General features: G+C 39.0%; 2 protein-coding genes across 2 annotated transcripts; one reads left to right on the forward strand and one right to left on the reverse strand.

Moving 5' to 3' along the window:
• The first annotated feature begins 832 nt into the window (after positions 1–832).
• On the forward strand, positions 833–15,250 carry ubr1 (ubiquitin protein ligase E3 component n-recognin 1). Its single transcript, XM_026355014.1, has 47 exons — positions 833–919; positions 1,957–2,216; positions 2,856–2,934; positions 3,410–3,520; positions 4,749–4,876; positions 4,954–5,092; positions 5,178–5,240; positions 5,335–5,458; positions 5,965–6,069; positions 6,156–6,244; positions 6,325–6,423; positions 6,569–6,726; positions 6,813–6,912; positions 7,049–7,177; positions 7,278–7,458; positions 7,554–7,606; positions 7,781–7,891; positions 7,995–8,060; positions 8,156–8,257; positions 8,347–8,410; positions 8,487–8,611; positions 8,704–8,756; positions 8,846–8,948; positions 9,038–9,086; positions 9,177–9,331; positions 9,421–9,520; positions 9,616–9,719; positions 9,930–10,010; positions 10,100–10,290; positions 10,385–10,593; positions 10,714–10,807; positions 10,953–11,105; positions 11,186–11,286; positions 11,683–11,788; positions 11,879–12,027; positions 12,122–12,177; positions 12,283–12,379; positions 12,494–12,561; positions 12,805–12,952; positions 13,077–13,164; positions 13,308–13,444; positions 13,530–13,638; positions 13,719–13,775; positions 13,863–13,940; positions 14,025–14,195; positions 14,319–14,420; positions 14,769–15,250. The coding sequence occupies exons 1-47, from the start codon at positions 875–877 to the stop codon at positions 14,908–14,910; spliced, it is 5,232 nt and encodes a 1,743-aa protein (XP_026210799.1). The 5' UTR covers positions 833–874; the 3' UTR covers positions 14,911–15,250.
• A 1,568-nt stretch (positions 15,251–16,818) lies between these two features.
• Positions 16,819–18,222, reverse strand: LOC113159441 (photoreceptor outer segment membrane glycoprotein 2-like). The gene is made up of 3 exons (XM_026356116.1): positions 17,642–18,222; positions 17,173–17,419; positions 16,819–17,091 (listed from the first exon to the last, which is right to left on the reverse strand). Exons 1-3 carry the CDS (start codon positions 18,220–18,222, stop codon positions 16,819–16,821), a joined length of 1,101 nt encoding a protein of 366 aa, XP_026211901.1.
• Positions 18,223–18,533: the final 311 nt, after the last annotated feature.

The following is an 18,533-nucleotide window of genomic DNA, read 5'->3' on the forward strand; positions in this document are numbered from 1 at the left end:
TTAATTAACAGACTAAGTCAGGTAGGTGACAGTTGTAGGTTACCTGCACTTACATCACTTACACTTTCTGAACATATAGATAAACTAAGAAATTCATACGAGGAGACTGATTATGTTAAAAAATATACTGACGCCTCAAAAACAGTTAAAAATAGGGTGAACGTTCTATTTTCCCAGAGTTAGAGGTAAATTAGTAAAGTAACAATGAGTTATCAGTGTTTACTGGATAAGAATTAGTTATTCTATTATGTTTATTTGACATCAAACCAATAAAAACTTTGGTAAGTTCTGATTCTAGTAGTGCAATGATAAGTATTAATAATATATGCCGTCTGCATATGAAACTGCGTCTGACTAAGAATGGAAATAAAAAATTTGAAGAATTAGAAGTTCCACTAGATCTTAAAAGAAGGATGAGATTTAATAATAATAATAATTATTATTATTACATTAGATCTTAAAAGAAGGATGAGATTTGGATATAAGCGTTTGAATAGCACACTAAGGTCATTGGTAAAAATGCAACTGGAGGGTGGGAGTATTGTGAAAAATAGGAAATAGTAGAATATGTAAGTATACACTAATGTCCTCAGTATCTACAGAAAACTAGTACTCAAAGGTAAAACAGTGAAAGATCACGTTATAATAATTGAGTTTAAGGAAAATATGTAATTGATTTGGGGTCAGATTTGTGTTCACATTTTTAGGGAAACAACGGACTCAGTTGAAACAGGTCCATGAGGTGGGTGCGCCTGTGATTTTACAATTCAGTAGGTGGCGCTATTGCACATAAGTTGTTCGCCAACTGCCAAATAAAAAACAGGGAAGAAGAAGGAGGAAAAGACGACAGCTCCTCCTTTACGGCAAATTGAATATGGCGGAGAGTGAGAAATCCCCAGACGGACTGGAGCTCAGCAAGGTATGCTTGTCAGACATTTAACGTAGCTGACAGTTGTCACTGAGACACTAAAGTACAGTGGGTTAGTTCCTTTGCACTACGTGGTTTGACCAGGCAGTGAAAAGATTTCTCGGTGACCATGCTAGCAGTCGTAGTTAGCTGCTGTGTTAGCTAACAGCTACTAAATGATGGAGACTAGCTAACTATACTATTTATTGCTCACCGCCAGTGTCTTCTGCTGGTTGTCTGATAAGTGGTTGTAGACAAAACAGTTGCGCAAAAAAATGGTAGCTGTCTCCGCAGTGTGTTAATCTTCATCCTTAGTTTGCTCGTCGCTTATTCAAATTAGACTTCGGAAATTTGTAGCACCATGTCTCCATTTTTCGGACCTCTTGTCAGTCAGGAACCATTGTCCAAAGTCATTGTGGAAATGAAAATACCTTACTTGGATGTCATCTTCTTCCTCTTGCTATCAACCGCTTGAATAAATAAATAAAGAAATAAACACATTATATTTATTTTCCACCCAACCATTCAAGCACCTCTTTAGCAGAGACAGAAAAACAAAATGCTCCAAATGTAGTAAAAATTGTTTATATAACTTAAAACAGCTACATATTTCCGCCTATTTCATATACTACATAATATAATATACACATAATACTTCTATTTGTACATAGGCATTTGGGTGGACTAGCAGTAAAAACTAGTATATAAAGGTGCTGCTTTTCATTGGACTGCAAGGAAGTGTCAGTGTGACAAAATGTCAGTAATTCATCCGAGATAACAAGGAATCTTTCTGACATATTCCTCACTAATAACTTAAATTTGCAACAAAAAATATATACTACTTCATATATTTTATTAAATGTCATTGAACTGCAATTATATACTTAATAAGAAATTCTGTATTTCTAAAGGTAAATGTGCTTTATTGTAATTATAAATTATATTAAGTATTCTTGTTTTATATCTAATAGATTTGATTATGTCTTATAAAATGGAGATGGATATGAGGTGTTGCAAAACAAATTATTCTCTTTTCTTTCATCCTGCAGGAATGGCTGGAGGCTGCAGACAGCAGGGTGGAGGTCCTGCGCTACCTGAAGGAGCAGGTGCCTCGCATCTTTTGCTTGAAGAAAGAGTTCAGTCCTCAGGAGGAAGAGGAGCTCATGCAAAGTCGAATCCTCCAACCTCTGGAGTTCTTCCTGTTTGGAGAAAATCCTCAGGAGGGTCTGCAAAAGCTCCAACAGGGCAGCACCTCTTCCCAGCTCTGTGGACGTGTCTTTAAAGAAGGAGAAACTGTCTACTCCTGCAGGTAAGATCTTCTGTTTATTTATTTTAGAACTAAAACGAATTTAGAATAGAAAACATATTTGTACAGGAGAATTATTGAGTAAAGATCAAAGATATTGATAAATTATTGAGGACTATTGGTGATAGATAGATATAGATTTTAGTTCTACATAGATAATGACAACACATGTCAACACCACAATATTTAGTTTAATTGTTAAACACGAATAGCTAATAAATATACTCTCTCAGGTTTCTGCATGGGACAGTTCTTCAGTGGACCTTAATGTCTCAAAAACTATTGTCTCACTCACATAGATTAGCTTTTAGAATGTCTTACATACATATGGTATGGCAAAATATTGCTGAATAACCTGACAGTTACATAACATGTATATAATTTTAATAAAAAAAACAAAACACAACAAACGTGTATTTGTAATATACTATATGAAATGTTTGTGTTTGCCATTGTCTAAAACAAATCTTGATACTATAGATTATATAATGTACACTCAAAACAAATGTAAATCACATTTACACTGTGGATGTCTACATTGAAGTAAAAAAGGTGTTAATTTTGGAGAGTTTACCGTGTAGTTCAGTTTGTACAATAACCTGTAATACTTGTAAGGAATGAATTGTCTTCTATTTATTGCAGGGATTGTGCAATAGATCCCACTTGTGTCCTATGCATGGACTGCTTCCAGGACAGTGTGCACAAAAGCCATCGCTACAAGGTTGGTGTCCACATAAATATCTTAACATTTTTAATCAAATTCAGATTAAGCTTTTTTTATTTGAGAATATGAATCCGTCACAGTTGATTCCCCTTGGATTATTGGTGAATTTCTGTTGTGAGATTTGCATCTCTATATGAGCTCACAGATACTAAAGCATCCCTATCTTTACTGTGCCTTGCCACTAGTTATTGTAATTCACTCCTGTACACTGTGTGTTGTATATTAAAAAACACTATAAATTAGGTATATATTGAGTATACTGACATCTGTGATTGATGTCCTTTTGTGCTGGACTAACAGTGTTTCATGCTAATGTATTATTATATTATATTATATTATATTATATTATATTATATTATATTATATTATATTATATTATATTATATTATATTATATTATATTATAATGTAACAGCTATCCAGATGTGACTGTGTGCCCTTTGTGACATACAGTATGTACTGTTTTATCCCAGATGCATGCGTCATCAGGCGGGGGCTTCTGTGATTGTGGAGATGTAGAAGCCTGGAAGATCGGTCCCTGTTGCTCCAAACATGACACAGGGGCAGCCACTGCCATGGTAACGGTGAGTTACATAATAGAGCGGAAAGAGGGATGTAGGAGGGGCATACTTGTCCCACTCTGTCAGTGAACCCCAGAATGCTTATTTTCCCATCTTAATCCTGGATGCTGCTCTCTTGGCAGTGACTTTAGCTCCGGAAACGAGAAAGAAAAGCAATTTGTTGAGTTGCTCTAATTGAGAAAATGTATAACTACGTTAAGAGATTGTGAGGTTGAGTGCAAATTAGCTGGTGGAAAACTTGTTGGTGAGGCTGACTGAGAGCAGCATTTTTACAATTGCTAACATCCTTCTGTACTGTGCAGGGATGTTTTCTGTTTACAGCTTATCTTGCCAAAGTGCTACTGGAACACACTGTGTTGATTTGTTGTTCAGCAGTTTGTCTGGCTTTTCTTTGCTGATCAGAGTGTTTGTGCTTTACTCTGATAAGATCCTGCTCAGAGGCTTTGAGCAGACATGCAGCTTGATGGCTCTGTGCCTTTTTCCGTAAACAGCAGGTGTTTCTATTAAGAGCCATTGCTGGTCCCAGTCTGACAAGCTGCTTTGTGGTTTCTACACTGATTGGAACCTGCACTTTACAACCAGTGACACATTACTTCAACAACAGTTTCTCTACAGTGAATATGAATCTCCTTCATGCTGTTTCAGACCTCTTGTCGTTTAGATTGTGATAGATTCCAGTGTTAGCTTCACACAGTGGTATGACGTTGAGATTCGTATAAATACACAGACTGACTGTTTGGTTTGTGTGTTAAATGTCAAACAATGGTATGAAATATGTAGCTGCTCTGTTGAATCTTTGCTCTCTGGGGACTGGATTTTTAAAGCTACCAGACCAGTTGCACAAAACATTCAGACCAGTTCCTTGTCACTTTATAGAGATGCTGTTGGTGACACAGGAAACAGGGATTAGAAAAGGTTATTACAACAATTTATTTTTATGTCATATTGGCTTCAGTTTCTGAAAAGTTGCATATTTGGAGTGAATATTTGTTTTCTTTTCAACATGTTGGAAAGTTACTGTAGTAGGCAAAAAGACACTTTTAGAAAAAACACTACACATAGAATAATGAATTGAATTACTCCAGGTTCACTATCAATGTTGCAAACACTTAAGTTTGCTGTAACAAAATGTGTATGCAGTGTTTTAGGTAAAGGTCAAAAAGGAGCATTTCAAGTACTTGTAGTAGTAGGACACCTTGCTGACTTTTGAATTTATTTTAATTTTTGGCAGGATGAGTGTGTTTTGGAGCCTGAGCTATATGAACGAGCAGAGAAGCTGTTCCGGATACTGCTGCTCTATGTCACTGATTTCTTGGTTTGGGAGGAGAGCTCTAATCTGCCAGATGAACTCCAGCCCCGGTATGACTTGTTTGATCACACATCAAAATTCAAAACACTCAATTTAACCTTGACAGTGTATTTCTTCATCCACGCAGACAAAAAGAACCTGCATACTTCTGTGTACTGTACAATGATGAGCATCACTCGTACGACCATGTGATCTACACCCTGCAGCGTTCTGTTAACTGTGATCAAGCTGAAGCACAGACACACACAGCACTTATTGACAAGGAGGTACAGATTACTTTCCTTTACATTACTGTTAAAGGGATTGTTTTAGGATGTTATGATATGGATATATACAATAACTGTTGCACAGGGTCGGCGTGCAGTAAAGAGAGGATCACTTCGTTCATGCCAGCAGGCAAGAGATCTCATCAGGGTAAATACCAGCCACTGGATCCTAACCTGATAACACTATTGTTTAGTTTTACCTGTCTCAGTGTAACTCTAATGCTGCCACTGCTGTGTTGCAGTCCAACTCTGAGCACATTTCACTGCAGCCGCTACGTGTGGAGATCCTTCACGCAGCAGTAATGGCTCATCAGACCTTTGCTCTGCGTCTCGGCTCCTGGTTCCAAAAGATCATAAGTTACTCAGGTGCTGCCATTGCTGCTATCATACCACATACACCAACTCACCATAGTACACAGCCCATAAAATCAAGGCAATACTTAATCATTAGATGTTGGTTTACACTGACTGTTGTTTTGTCATTTTATTCTGAACATGTTTCACAGTGTACATTGTAAAGATTTTTAACTTGAATAATTTGTTCACAAAGATGTGCGATTTAAATATTCTCCTAATTTCTTTGAGCAGCGTACATGCACTCAGTTGGCAGTTTATTAAATAAAAGTAATACATTCTAAAATAGCAATCTTACAGTAAATTCTCCTGGAAATGGAAGGAGGATTTTTATGAAGGTGATTTTGTTTAATGCCACCTTCACGGAAGTAGGATTCATTGATCACATTAGACTCTATTAGTTTACTAAAACAAACAAAACAAAAAATCAATCGAGTAATATATCTAAACCTAGCCTCTTACTTCTACATATACAGTTGTATGACATGGGACTGAGACCTTTTGTATTTCTTGTGCAGTTGGCTTCAGGCAGGCCTTCTGCCAGGTGGCATTAGAGACTAACATAGATGGTCATCCATGCCTCATCAGCAGACTTATGCTACACGATGCCAGGATGTACAAAGGCAAGTTAATTTTCATGGAAATATCATCTTAATTGTTAAATGTCTTAATTGGCTTCTCTAACATGACTTTTTTCTGTTTTCTGAAGGAGCTCGCAAGATCGTGCATGAACTGATTTTCAGTAGCATGCTAATGGACACAGAATTCAAAAGGCTTTTTGCAATTGAATTTACTAAGGTAAAGAAAGGAGTGTTTTTGTTTTTTGTTAGTCTTATCATTTTGGTTTAAATTAAACAATTGATCCATTTTGTCTTCAGCACTATAAACAGCTACAGAAGGACTTCATCAATGATGACCATGAGAGGAGTATATCCATCACTGCTCTGTCTGTTCAGATCTTCACTGTTCCTACTTTGGTAAATGTTGTTTCCCGTAGTAACATCTATGTATGTGCTGTGTCATGGTAGTGTAAGTATGGTATATTGCTAATATTTGTGATAAGATTATGTTGGCAGTACCATAACATCCACCTCTATCCTCATATTCCCGGTGCTCCTGTAGGCCAGACAGCTGATCGAAGAGTGCAATGTCATTAAGGTAATAGTTGATACAGTGATGGATTTGCTGCGTGAACATCTGGATGATAACAATCGCTTCTTCTTCCTGGGCTACAACTCAGACAAGTTTACACGCATTCAGGTCATCTTCCACGACCTCAGGTAGTCGAACAGCCAACAAATGTAACACAACGTTTTTTCCTGACTTTTTTTTATCTCTATCTGAGGATCTAACTTGTCTCTTTTAGGTATATTCTGATCAGTAAGCCCTCAGTATGGACGGAAGAGCTGCGGGGACAGTTCCTAGAGGGCTTGAAAGTCTTTCTTGGATTTCTTAAATGCATGCAGGTAATAATTATCTGAACCCTGATTTATTCTTGGATAGAAAGTAGTAGCAGTATGTAATTACACTCTGCTGAATCAGCATATGATAACTTGACTAACCAGATTCTAAATGGTTTCTTTTTCTTCACCACCTTATCAGGGTATGGAGGAGGTGAAGCGCCAGTTTGGTCAACACATTGCAGTAGAGCCAGAATGGGAAGCTGGCTTTTCTCTTCAGATGCAGCTCCGTCACATTCTGGCTATGTTTCAAGACTGGTGTTCCTCTGATGTAAATTACTGTTTAATACATTTTTCACCACCGACTAGCAAGTAAAAAATTTGTTTTATGTTATATTGTACTTAATAATTGCTTATGTCTCCTCCTTTAGAATGAGATCTTGCTTCTTGCATTTAAAGAATGCCACAAAGTTCTGAGGGAGTGCAATAACCAGGCTTTTCAAAGAGAGCCCACTGACTACTACATGTGCAAGCAAATCCTCAATGTTCGTCCATACAAAGTGTCTCAGGAGCCGGTCAGCATACATCTGCCAATCTCCAGGCTACTGGCTGGTATGTGAACCAATATTAAGGCTGTCAGTGAGATATTAGTAATACGCTTTTTTTTTGTTCTGTGAATTTACCTTTTTCTCCATTTCAATCCCTAGGCCTGTATGTACTTCTGTGTCGAACAGGGGCAGTAGAACATCTGGATGATCCAGTAAGTGAGGAATCTATTATCTATTGTCTAGTACTGTTTAGTAAACTACTGCTATTGGTAGCTTAGTAAACAAATAAATTGTGAGTAATACAGTATCTCTCGTATTATTAAGTCAGTAGTTATAATTGCCACTGCTGGCATCTGAGAAAAATGTTTTTTCCCTGTTCATTGCAGGAGCTTTATGACTACACCCAGCTGGCAGAGCATCCTCTGCGCTGTGTTGTGCTGGCTGCACAAGTCTCAGCTGAAATGTGGAGGAGAAACGGGCTATCATTAGTCAGCCAGGTAAGTGTCTGTGATGTTCAAGACATTTTTTTCTGTATGCCCCCAGTTATTATTTCTTGAATGATTAAATACTAAATAAATGAATTGCTACTCATTTGATCAGGTCTACTACTATCAGGATGTGAAATGCAGGGACGAGATGTACGATAAGGACGTTGTCATGCTTCAGGTTGTTGTCAGTTGGAAAAATTGATCACATACTGTTACTATTTAAATTTGGCATTTACACTGTGACAAATGACCCTGCCCATTAATTGTTTACAGATAGCTGCTTCCAAAATGGACCCCAATCACTTCCTCATGCTGATCTTGTTGAGATTTGAGCTCTTTGATTATTTTAATGGAAGTTGTTCAACCAAAGACCAGGTATGCCACCAATAATCAACAATTGCTCAAGGTGAAACTTCCAACACATCCAAATACATCCAAATAATTAAATACAACTCTGGTTGCAGGATGAATTAATACAGCGGAATCGCTTGACAGAAGAGATGCTCTACCTCCTTATAATCATTATTGGTACAAACTTACAAAGTTATTAAAAGTTAAATTAAATAAAATATGGATGACACTCTGACCAGTGCTCTGTGTTCAGGTGAGCGCTACGTCCCTGGGATCAGCCATGTGACGAAAGAGGACGTGACCATGCGGGAGGTTGTCCATCTGCTGTGCATTGAGCCCATGGCTCACAGTAGCCTGGTTAAAGGCCTCCCAGAGAATGTAAGACTTATAACACCGCATCCCTACATTTTAAAATTAATCTTTAGTACAGGAGAACTGTTAACAGTGTGTTACAAATGTTTTCCTTGTAGGAAAGCCATGAAACAGGCTTGGAATCAGTAATTGCCAAAGTCGCCACCTTCAAGTATGTAAAAAATCTGTGGAAAGTCTTGTCACTAATGCTGAAATATATTTTCAAATGGTTTAATCAATCTATTCTTCCTCTGTTTTCAGGAAACCAGGAGTATCAGGACATGGATTATATGAAGTAAAAAAAGAGCGCCTGGTGGAATTTAACCCGTTCTTCTACCATTATTCAAGATCACAGCATAGCAAGGTAACAAAATGTCACTACACTACTTTTACATGGATTTGACACAGTTTCTGTTGGTCTCTGAGTTTAGTCTTATTTTTCACTTGTTGTAGGCAGAAGAGTCTCAGAAGAAGAGGAGGACACAGGAGGGAAGTGATAAAGGTAACAACGTCTGTGCGGATGTAACAATCTCCTGTACTCTGATCAGGACTCAGCCTTACTAACGTTTCTTTTGTTTGTGTTTTTGCTCAGCTCTTCGTCCTCCAATTCCTCCAGCTTTCTGCCCAGCTTTCTCAAACATAGTGCGTCTGTTGTGCTGTGACATTATGGTCCACATCTTGAGACGTATCTTTCAGAGAGCTGCAGAAGATCGGGCGACTCATTGGACAGAAGCCATGATCCAGCGTGTACACATTACATTTCTTTCTTTCCTTGCGCTGCCTTAACGCTTGTTTCTTAAATAAGATAAAATAAAAATCCTGCCTTTGCTTCACAGGCTGTACACCTGATTGGTCAGGCATTGCTTGAAGAGAAAACACAGCTTGAAGACAGCACAGTTGAGGAAGTGACCTTTGATTTCAGCCTCAAGGCTCGTAGTGAGTGCAATCCTGTCACCTTTTTTTTTAATTACTTCATTATTACATTCTTCTTTGGATGTACTTTAGTTTAAATATCCCTTCGTCTCTTCCAGGAATTGGTTCAGAACATGGCAAGTCAGTATTCCACTTGTTGTCCAAGATTAAAGCTATCCCTTCCCTTGAAGCTCAAAAAGACATGGTCAAATGGGTTCTGCAGGTAAGATGTTCTGAGAGGTGATCTTGTTATTCATTTTAAACGGAAGACAATAATCTTATTATTAATAATAATAATGACGACAATAACATAGACAGAAACTTAACAGTGGTGGTGGCATGTCTTCAGATTCAGTGTTGTGGGAGTGGCCTATTAGCATATTGAAATAATAAAACTGTGATGAAACATTTTATATTAATGTTTTTCTTCCAGATGTTTGAGATTGTTAAGTGCCTTAGAGAGAAGTCTAGTCCGGCAGCATCGATGAGTGTGGAAACCACCAAGCCTGAGGAGGTAAAAAAAAAAAAAAACAATAATTATTTTACCTACCACAACCACCTGTCAGACAATTATTCAAGTTCTGTTTTAATTTTACTTTCCAGAGTGCTCAGGACAAAGAGAAAGCTGAGAGAAAAAGGAAGGCAGAGGCCGCCAAGCTTCATCGGCAGAAGATTATGGCCCAAATGTCAGCGATGCAGAAGAACTTCATTGAGTCAAACAAGATGCTGTATGACAATATGCCAGAAAGCGGAACACAGGGGGAACCTGTTATGTCTACTGATATAACTGATAGGTGAGCCCAGCTGATCCAGAAACACCACAGGTGTGTTTTTCCCCTGACTTCAGGTAAAATCAATTCTAGTTTGGGTTGTGTTTTGTTGCTCTAGTTGTGCCATGGAGCAGAGGGAACTGTGTGTAGCTGTTGGACCCCAGCGAGGCTCCACCCCAGCTGAGAAGGAGGTGCTTACTTGCATTCTTTGCCAGGAGGAGCAGGAAGTGCTGACTCAGGCTCCAGCCATGGTACTGACTGCGTGTGTCCAGAGATCTACAGTGCTGACACAGTGCAGAGGAAAGATACCAACCTACAAGGAAGATGGTCCGTTTTTATTCAATGAATTTCTCATTTGACTTGTGGCAGTTGCAGTTTTATGGGTCATAATCAGACTCAGACTCCTTTGACTGATATGTGTGTTGTGTCTATACCTTAAATGGACAGGGACAACATATCCCCTGTTCATGCCTCCTGAACTGGCAGTGGGGACCCACACTGGCAGCTGTGGACATGTCATGCATGCCACGTGTTGGCAGAAGTGAGTACAAGCACAAATGTACAAAAATTAGATATTGGCAGATGTATGCTCAATTAAATATTATTCTGAAAGTAGCTGTCTTATACTATGTGTAGTCTAAAAGAAGCCACAAATTAACATTTATCATTGTCTGTGCATTTTTCAGATATTTTGAGGCAGTCCAGAATACGACCAGGAACCGGCTCCATGCAGAGTTGATTGTTGACCTAGAGAATGGAGAATATCTGTGTCCCCTGTGCAAGTCTCTGTGCAATACTGTTATCCCTCTCATCCCATTGGAACCAATAATGTTTAACTAGTAAGTCCAATTTAGCCTCTTAAAGTCAGTCGATATGCAGATGATTAGGAGTTATTTCAATATTTGTCTGCTATGTGCAGTGAAAATGCAGAGATAATTGGACAGCATTTGACTCTGCCTCGCTGGATTCAGATCCTCTGTGCCAGGATTAAAGGACTGAAGTCAGTCACTCAGGATAATGGTAAGAAGAGATACTGAATGTAATTGCATTTCTTTGGAAGGATGAAGAGCAATAATGTGGGAAAACGCACTGCTTTCTGCAGCTTTGCTGTGTGTTTTCATTTCTTTTTCTTACAGGCTCAATTGTATAAAACCGATCTACCAATGGAAATATGTATAAATATTTAAATGAGTGTGAACTCAACACAACTTTGCAGTGATTGTCTGAATTTGATGGGTGGCATTCATTTTCATACATAGATAAATGGTTTTGGTTGCTGCTCTGTAATTTGTCTGCCAGTCAGTTCTACTTTGGTAGTGGCTCATTCATACTTCATTAAATGTCAATTCATTAAATGTCATTCTTTGTCATGTGACAGTTGATTGACATGAGATAATTGATGTTTTTCTCTGTGAGATTGCAACACAGATGGCAATAGTAGTAGCACTGATGGGGACATGGCACTGTGTGGAGAGGGCGAGCCAGACTTTAGATCTATTCTCAGCTATGGAGTACAAGAACCGTGGGTGAAACTGTCAGCTCTTTCACAATTACTCAAATATCTGTATTTTCCTTAGTTCAGCAGTCTAAATTCTTTGCTTCTTGTTTTAAGGAGAAAATTCTCAGACAGCATAACAGAGATGCTGCTTGTGTGCGCCACCACAGTCCACAGGGTGGGACTGCAGACAGCACCCAATGAGCTGTGTCCACATGTGCCCCTTATGGCCTGGAACACATGTGCCTTTAATATTCAGGCCATAGGTAAGTCCTGATATTTTGGCATCTCTTTGTCTTCTCATTTTCTAGTTACTAAACTTACTTAGTTCTGAAAATACCGATTTGTATGTCTTGACAGAAAACATATTGCAGGAAGAGGACAAGCCGCTGTTTGGCTCCTTACAAAACAGACAGGTTTGATACCACATACTAATTAGCATACTATTGTCACTTATTATGCGCATGGTCTGGGATTAATAATGTTAGATACCTGTATTTAAAAATCTTTCTTTATTTTAGCTTGCAGGTCTTAAGGCAATAGTTCAGTTTTCAGGAGCTCAGAGGCTTAAGAGCTCTCAGGCTGTCATTCAGAGGCACTTCACAGACATGTTTGGGGGTACGTGGTCATCTTAGCATACTCAGTAGATCATATTATGTATTGTATATTTATATATATGTCTTATATATTTATCAGTTGGTTATGACTTTATAATTGCTGGTCTCTCCACAGTCCTGCTACCAGTTGTGAGCAGAAAAAACACCCCATGTCTTCTGGAGGTGGACTTTGTTCATCTTCTGGTGGGTCTCCCTGAAAGGGAACAGATTTTCTTTCTTCCAGTTCTCATTTTTAAGTACTTTATTTCACTTTCATTTAATCACTTTCATTTAATCATAATACAGCAATTTAATCATTCTTTTGAAATAATACAACTATATGTTTATTTACTATGTATGCATTCTCTAAGAAATGAAAGTTGATAAAGAACGCTGATGGTGAAGTGTGTGATTTAAAATGGTGTGTGCATGTGCATGTTTTGTCAGGTGGGGTTGGTGTTGTCTATACCTTCACTGTATCAGGAGGAGGCTGTGGACTTGGGGCCATCTGCTGTCAGCTCTGCCTACAACCACTTGCACATATTGCACCTGGTCACCATGGCTCATATGCTGCAAGTTCTCCTCTCTTCTACAGGTGCAGTGAAAACCCCAACCATACAAATTGTCTAGCAGTGCTGTACCATTTACTTACCCTACAGTGTTATATATGATATATTATAAGGATGATAGTAATAATTATAATTGTTGTTTCTGCATAGACTTTCCTGCAGTGGCAAGTGGAGAGGAGACAGAAGAGGCAAAAGCAGCAGCAGAACTGTACACTACAGTGTCACAACACACTGGAAGGTTTCTCATCATCCTGTTACTTATTTGCTAAAACATATGAACCGAATTTTCCAAATCTGATCTTTGTGAATAAAAAAAAATCATAAAAGAAGAGATTTCTGAACGACCTAAATTTGTTGGTTGTTCTTTGGCTTTCTTATCAGTCTGATTCCAGATGTGTCTGGAAGTTCTGTAGCAGAAAGGGTGAAGAGGGGAATTCAACCTTTTCTGCGCTGTGCTGCACTCTTTTTCAACTGCCTTACAGGAGTACAACCTCCAGAAGAACTTTTCAGTGCTTCTGGTAGGTGAAACTGAAGTATTATGTCATTATTATGTGCAGTATGTGATGTTTGATGAAGCCAGGCTGATGTTTTGATCTGTTACAGTTGGCGCTGAAGGACACTTTGAGGCACTATGCAGTTACTTGGCATTACCCTCCAATGTGTTCCAGCTCTTCCAGGAGCACAGAGACACTGTTGCTCCGCTGCTGCTGAAGTAGGTGATAAACACAAAGGCAAGGTCAATATATTTCATGATTGTTTTGTATTTACTGAGGAGGTGTTTTTCTTCTTCAGTTACTGTGGGAATCCAGCTATAACCAAAGTCTTGAAAGGCAAAACCCATATAGTCAGGTAGACGTTGTATCACAAAATCACCACTTTTATTTTGTAGTAAAAAAAAAAAACTCTTTATAATTGATGAATTAACTCTTTCTCCAGATACCCCAGGAGAAGGAATCGTTTAATCGATCTTCCTGAGGATTACAGTGTTCTCCTCAATCAAGCCAGCCATTTTCAGTGAGTAGGAAATTGAAGTCAGATATAATTCACCATCTCCTGGTGGAACATTTTCTGTAGATATTCAGTTCTCTTTGTCCACAGGTGTCCCAAGTCTACAGATGATGAGAGGAAGCACCCGACGCTGTGCCTGTTCTGTGGGGCCATGTTGTGCTCTCAGAGTTCCTGCTGTCTCAGCCAGCTGGATGGAGAAGATGTGGGAGCTTGCACTGCCCACGCAGCAACCTGTGGTGCTGGGGTGGGCATGTTCCTCAGGTGGGTCAAGATTGAATTTTTTTTAAAGTTCTTTTTTTGCCTTTGAATTTTGTTTACTTTCTTTTTTTATTGCTTGAAAGTATTTATCAGTTATCTGATGAAAGTAAAATTTTATTTTAACAGGATAAGAGAGTGTGAAATTGTGTTGATGGCTGGTAAAACTCGAGGAAGCACATACCCTGCTCCTTACCTGGATGACTATGGGGAGACTGATCCTCACCTTGGGTAAGAGTCTCCTAAAGCTCCTTTTCCAGTTGCTCACAAACATAATTAACTTAGACTTAGGTGGAGGATCATAATATTGTACCACAGTAAGAAAAACAATAAAAACAAACTAATCTGTTCGTAAGGTAAACTTAAATTTATGGTCATGAGGTAGATACCTTATTTAAAGGGTTTGTAATACTGCATGTAATTGCATTTCTTTAATATGCTGCTAATTACTCTAGTATCAGCTAGAACCAGAGAGATGAGATAAACGGAAGTTAAAATTAAGTGAAGTTGCCCTTTAGCAAAGTGATTTTTGTATTACCGCGTTACCTCAAACAGATCTTCTTCTGTTTTTATATCCAGAAGGGGCAATCCATTGCATCTTTGCCCAGAGCGCTACAGGAAGCTGAACCAGCTGTGGCAGCAGCACTGTATCCTGGAAGAAATTGCTCGCAGCCTGGAAGTGGTCAATGTCATGTTTGCCTTTGAGTGGCAGATGTTGTGATGACTGCTCAAGCTGTGGTGGCTGTGGAATAAAGAGCACAGCCATGGAGCACTGTCAGCTCCAGTACTCCCATGGTGCGCATGCACGTACACACATACATACAGACGAAGCAAACAACCCATCAATAATCAAGGGAGGCCTGAGCAGCCCATCCCTCCCTGCTGGTTTCCAGAGAGGTGGGACAGTCGAGGAGTATGAATAACGCAGGGTGGTGGATAATAAGCAAACCCAAGTCGCCTTGTTTTAATTTGACTGTCTGCTGTGAGAATGAGTTTCTCCTAGAGTAATGTTATTTGCAAAGAGGCTCATTCTAATAAAGACCACCATCAGATACACACTATTATGTTTCTGTTATCACTTTATGTATTTGATTTATGTTCTCAGTAACGCTGTGAATCTTCTGCAAAATCTGCGTTTTGTTTTAGAAATTTTTTGTGTTAAAATATTGAATTATACGGTTTTGGAGGAGGCAATCAATAGGAAATGTTTGGCTGTGATCACATGGCCCACATTTGTTTTTTCCTAGGTTTTGCTTATGTACCGTAGATGGTCCAAATCATGGAACCATAGCTTACTTTCACTTTTACTCATAGATTGACTAAACTGACTATAAATACTGTATATTGTATACATTCTAACCAATGTCATGTTAAAAAGTAGAAGTAATCTAAGTAATCTAAGAGAAGTAAACGGTAACCTGCTTCCATAATCACCATATTAGCTTTCAGCCCTTGTTCTGATCTTTAGGTCTTCACTGACCTTAAAAATCATTGAGTGAATTATTTGATATTTCCACTATGCTAAATGATATGAGGTGACATTTTACAATAAACCCATTAGGCCAAACTGATTATACGGAATAAACTGATTAAATATTTACTTTATGGTTGTAAACATCAAAACATATTGAAGGGACCAACATTAATGAATAGAGTCACATATAGAAACACAGAATTTATTCACTTAAAAGTTTAGTTAAAAAAGCTATTGCTATTCTAAAAGTTATGTATTTAAAAAAGAAATGTACATTTTATTGAAAAACAAATCGAAGGCAGATCGATGTCTTTTCCAGTTGTCACTTTCATTATTTCAGATTTTTCAAGAAAATGTGTGAAAATATCCTTTCTTTTTATTGGCTGTTTAACAGAACTATCTGGCTTCCAGGCTGTGGAAATAAAGACACTAGCCTATCTAGAGATGGACTGTTCCTGTGCTCTGAATAAATCTAATCACAGTAGTTTCTCATATCCAAAGTGCAGGTAGTGACAGGGTAAAAGAAGAATTGATTTGTATTGCATGATTTCTGTCTGGGTATGTGTTTTTAATTAATGTAAAAATAGGAGCATACTGTAGTCACTACACATTTTACTATCCTTATAACTTTGTTTGCTAATACTGTATATTTGAAGTACAAATATACTATAAGTGCTCTGCTAAAGACAGAAATGATTCTAAACGCCCAGAATTATACTGTTCCTTACATGGTCCTTTAAACTTCAGGCCAGATCAACATGTGTCTTGGTGTGTGGAATATAATTTACCACCTGACATACTTCATATGTCTTAAACTAGTTTGACTTCACACATTCAGGTAGGTGTACTAGAAAGTACCTGTTTTGTAGGTGTGTAATCTTAACTTGGCTTCATTTAACAATAATTTATTTTAAGTTTATTTTGATACAGGCAGATATGTATGAAACCGCTTTGCACACCTGATGCAAAATTACAGTTATTTATGGTATTTACAGTGCATCAACAAAAAAGAACATATGCATGGAAAGATTTTGACTGATTTATGACAAAATGAGAAGATTTCTCTGTAGTTTTTGGGACTCACTCATTTAAATTAGTCTAGATGAAGGTCCTTACTGTCTTTTAGTGATGGTCATCACTGAGGACTGAGAAAGGTCAGCTGGTGTCGGGTATTTGCTTCGGTGGTACATTGTCTGGTCCATAATGTGCTCTGGAAGTGGAGGGCACATTAATGTTGGGGTCTCCGTTGTTGGCTGTGTCTATCTGATTGCTCTTGCCAAGGCTCTTGATGATGTTCAGATTAGTGCGCGCCGTTTCCATGAAGCTGTTTTCAAGCAGCCAGCCTTCGGACTCAGAGTTGGGGTCACCCTGCCTGAGCACGTTTTCCAGGGAGGTCTGGAGGTAACGAACTCCTGTCAGGACTGAGAGCTGAGACGAGACACAGAGATCCACATTAGTTAGAGGATTACACACACAAAAAAAAAACACGAACAAGTTGTGTTTCCTCACCTCAAACAGCCAAGTGATGAGGACTGTAAGGCCAATGGACTGCATGATGTGTGTGTAGTACTCCAGCAGCGCGTGGCGGCAGCCTTTCATCCACAGGTTTTGTTCCTCTGTCTGGTGCTCGTAGTTGAAGTGGGCAGAGTTGTTTGTGATTTGCTGTTGGATGCATGGTCGGGGGGAGTTCACGTTGCAGCAGCTGAAGGGAACGGCGTCCATCAGGTACTTCCCCTCCACATTACTTCTAAATCGACTAGAGAACATGGAAAAGAGGGAGAGGTACCAGCATCATTTTTGTGCTACTACATAAGAAAGCTTTAATTTTCTCATAAGAATGAAAACAATAGTTGATGTGAAACATACAAGACACCAATCCTGTCACTGTTGTCACTGTTTCAGACCCTAGTTTTCCCAAAGATTCACTTGGTACACTTAATTACACTTAGATGTATGTAAGTTATAAGTTTGTACTTACTCCAAAACCTCTTTTTGTGACATATCCAGATATCGATTGCTGACCCACTGGATTTGAAACCAGTCTTTATAGCCATTGTTGCCACAGCATCTGAACTCTATCTGCAGCATATCCACTGTGCGCTTCAGGAAACATCTTCCTGGCATATCTGTGTCTTTGTAGAACCTCACAGCCTGTGTCAGCCCCAGGTTCAGCGACTCCTCCAGCTCTCCATGCGTGGTGTAACACATAAGAGCACCCACGAGCACACAGAAGGTAAAGAAGAACGTGCACATAATGTAGGGCAGCATGATCAGCTTCCAGCGCAGGAACTTGGTGGTGTCCACGCAGTCGTAGCAGATCTTCCCGCCCAGGAAATTGATGGCACAGGCTATGAGGCCCACAGCTATCAGCATGTTGGGCACATACTGGACGTCCCTCTCAGCCATCAGTTCACCTCGCTTGTTGATCTCCACCTTGAGGAAGAGCCCCAAGCTGAACAGGATGATCCCCGTTACCACTGAGATCCAGTTTAAGATCCACAGCACCTGGGCCAGCTTGTCCCTCTTGGTCTTGGTAAACTTCACTCTCAAGACCGCCATTGTATCGATGCCCCTTCTCAGTTTTTCTTTTAGGTATAGTGGGGATTAAAGGTGGGGCACAGGTTATCCTGCACGGGAGGTGGGGAACCAAGGGAAGGGGGATTGGTTGAACAGTTCCCTGCAGATCGTCTCATAAGCAGCTTAGTCTTGTAGCCATGATTGATATTGTGTGGACTCTGCATTATGGTTATACTGTAGCTGCTCACAGCTCTGAGACTACAGTGGTGAGGGCATAAAAGAAATATTTGTCAATGACAATTCTTCTACAATAGGAATTGAAAACACTGTAAAGACAAAATGCAATCATGTGT

This window comes from Anabas testudineus, chromosome 12, assembly GCF_900324465.2.
Source record: "Anabas testudineus chromosome 12, fAnaTes1.2, whole genome shotgun sequence".
NCBI classification, from domain to species: domain Eukaryota; kingdom Metazoa; phylum Chordata; class Actinopteri; order Anabantiformes; family Anabantidae; genus Anabas; species Anabas testudineus.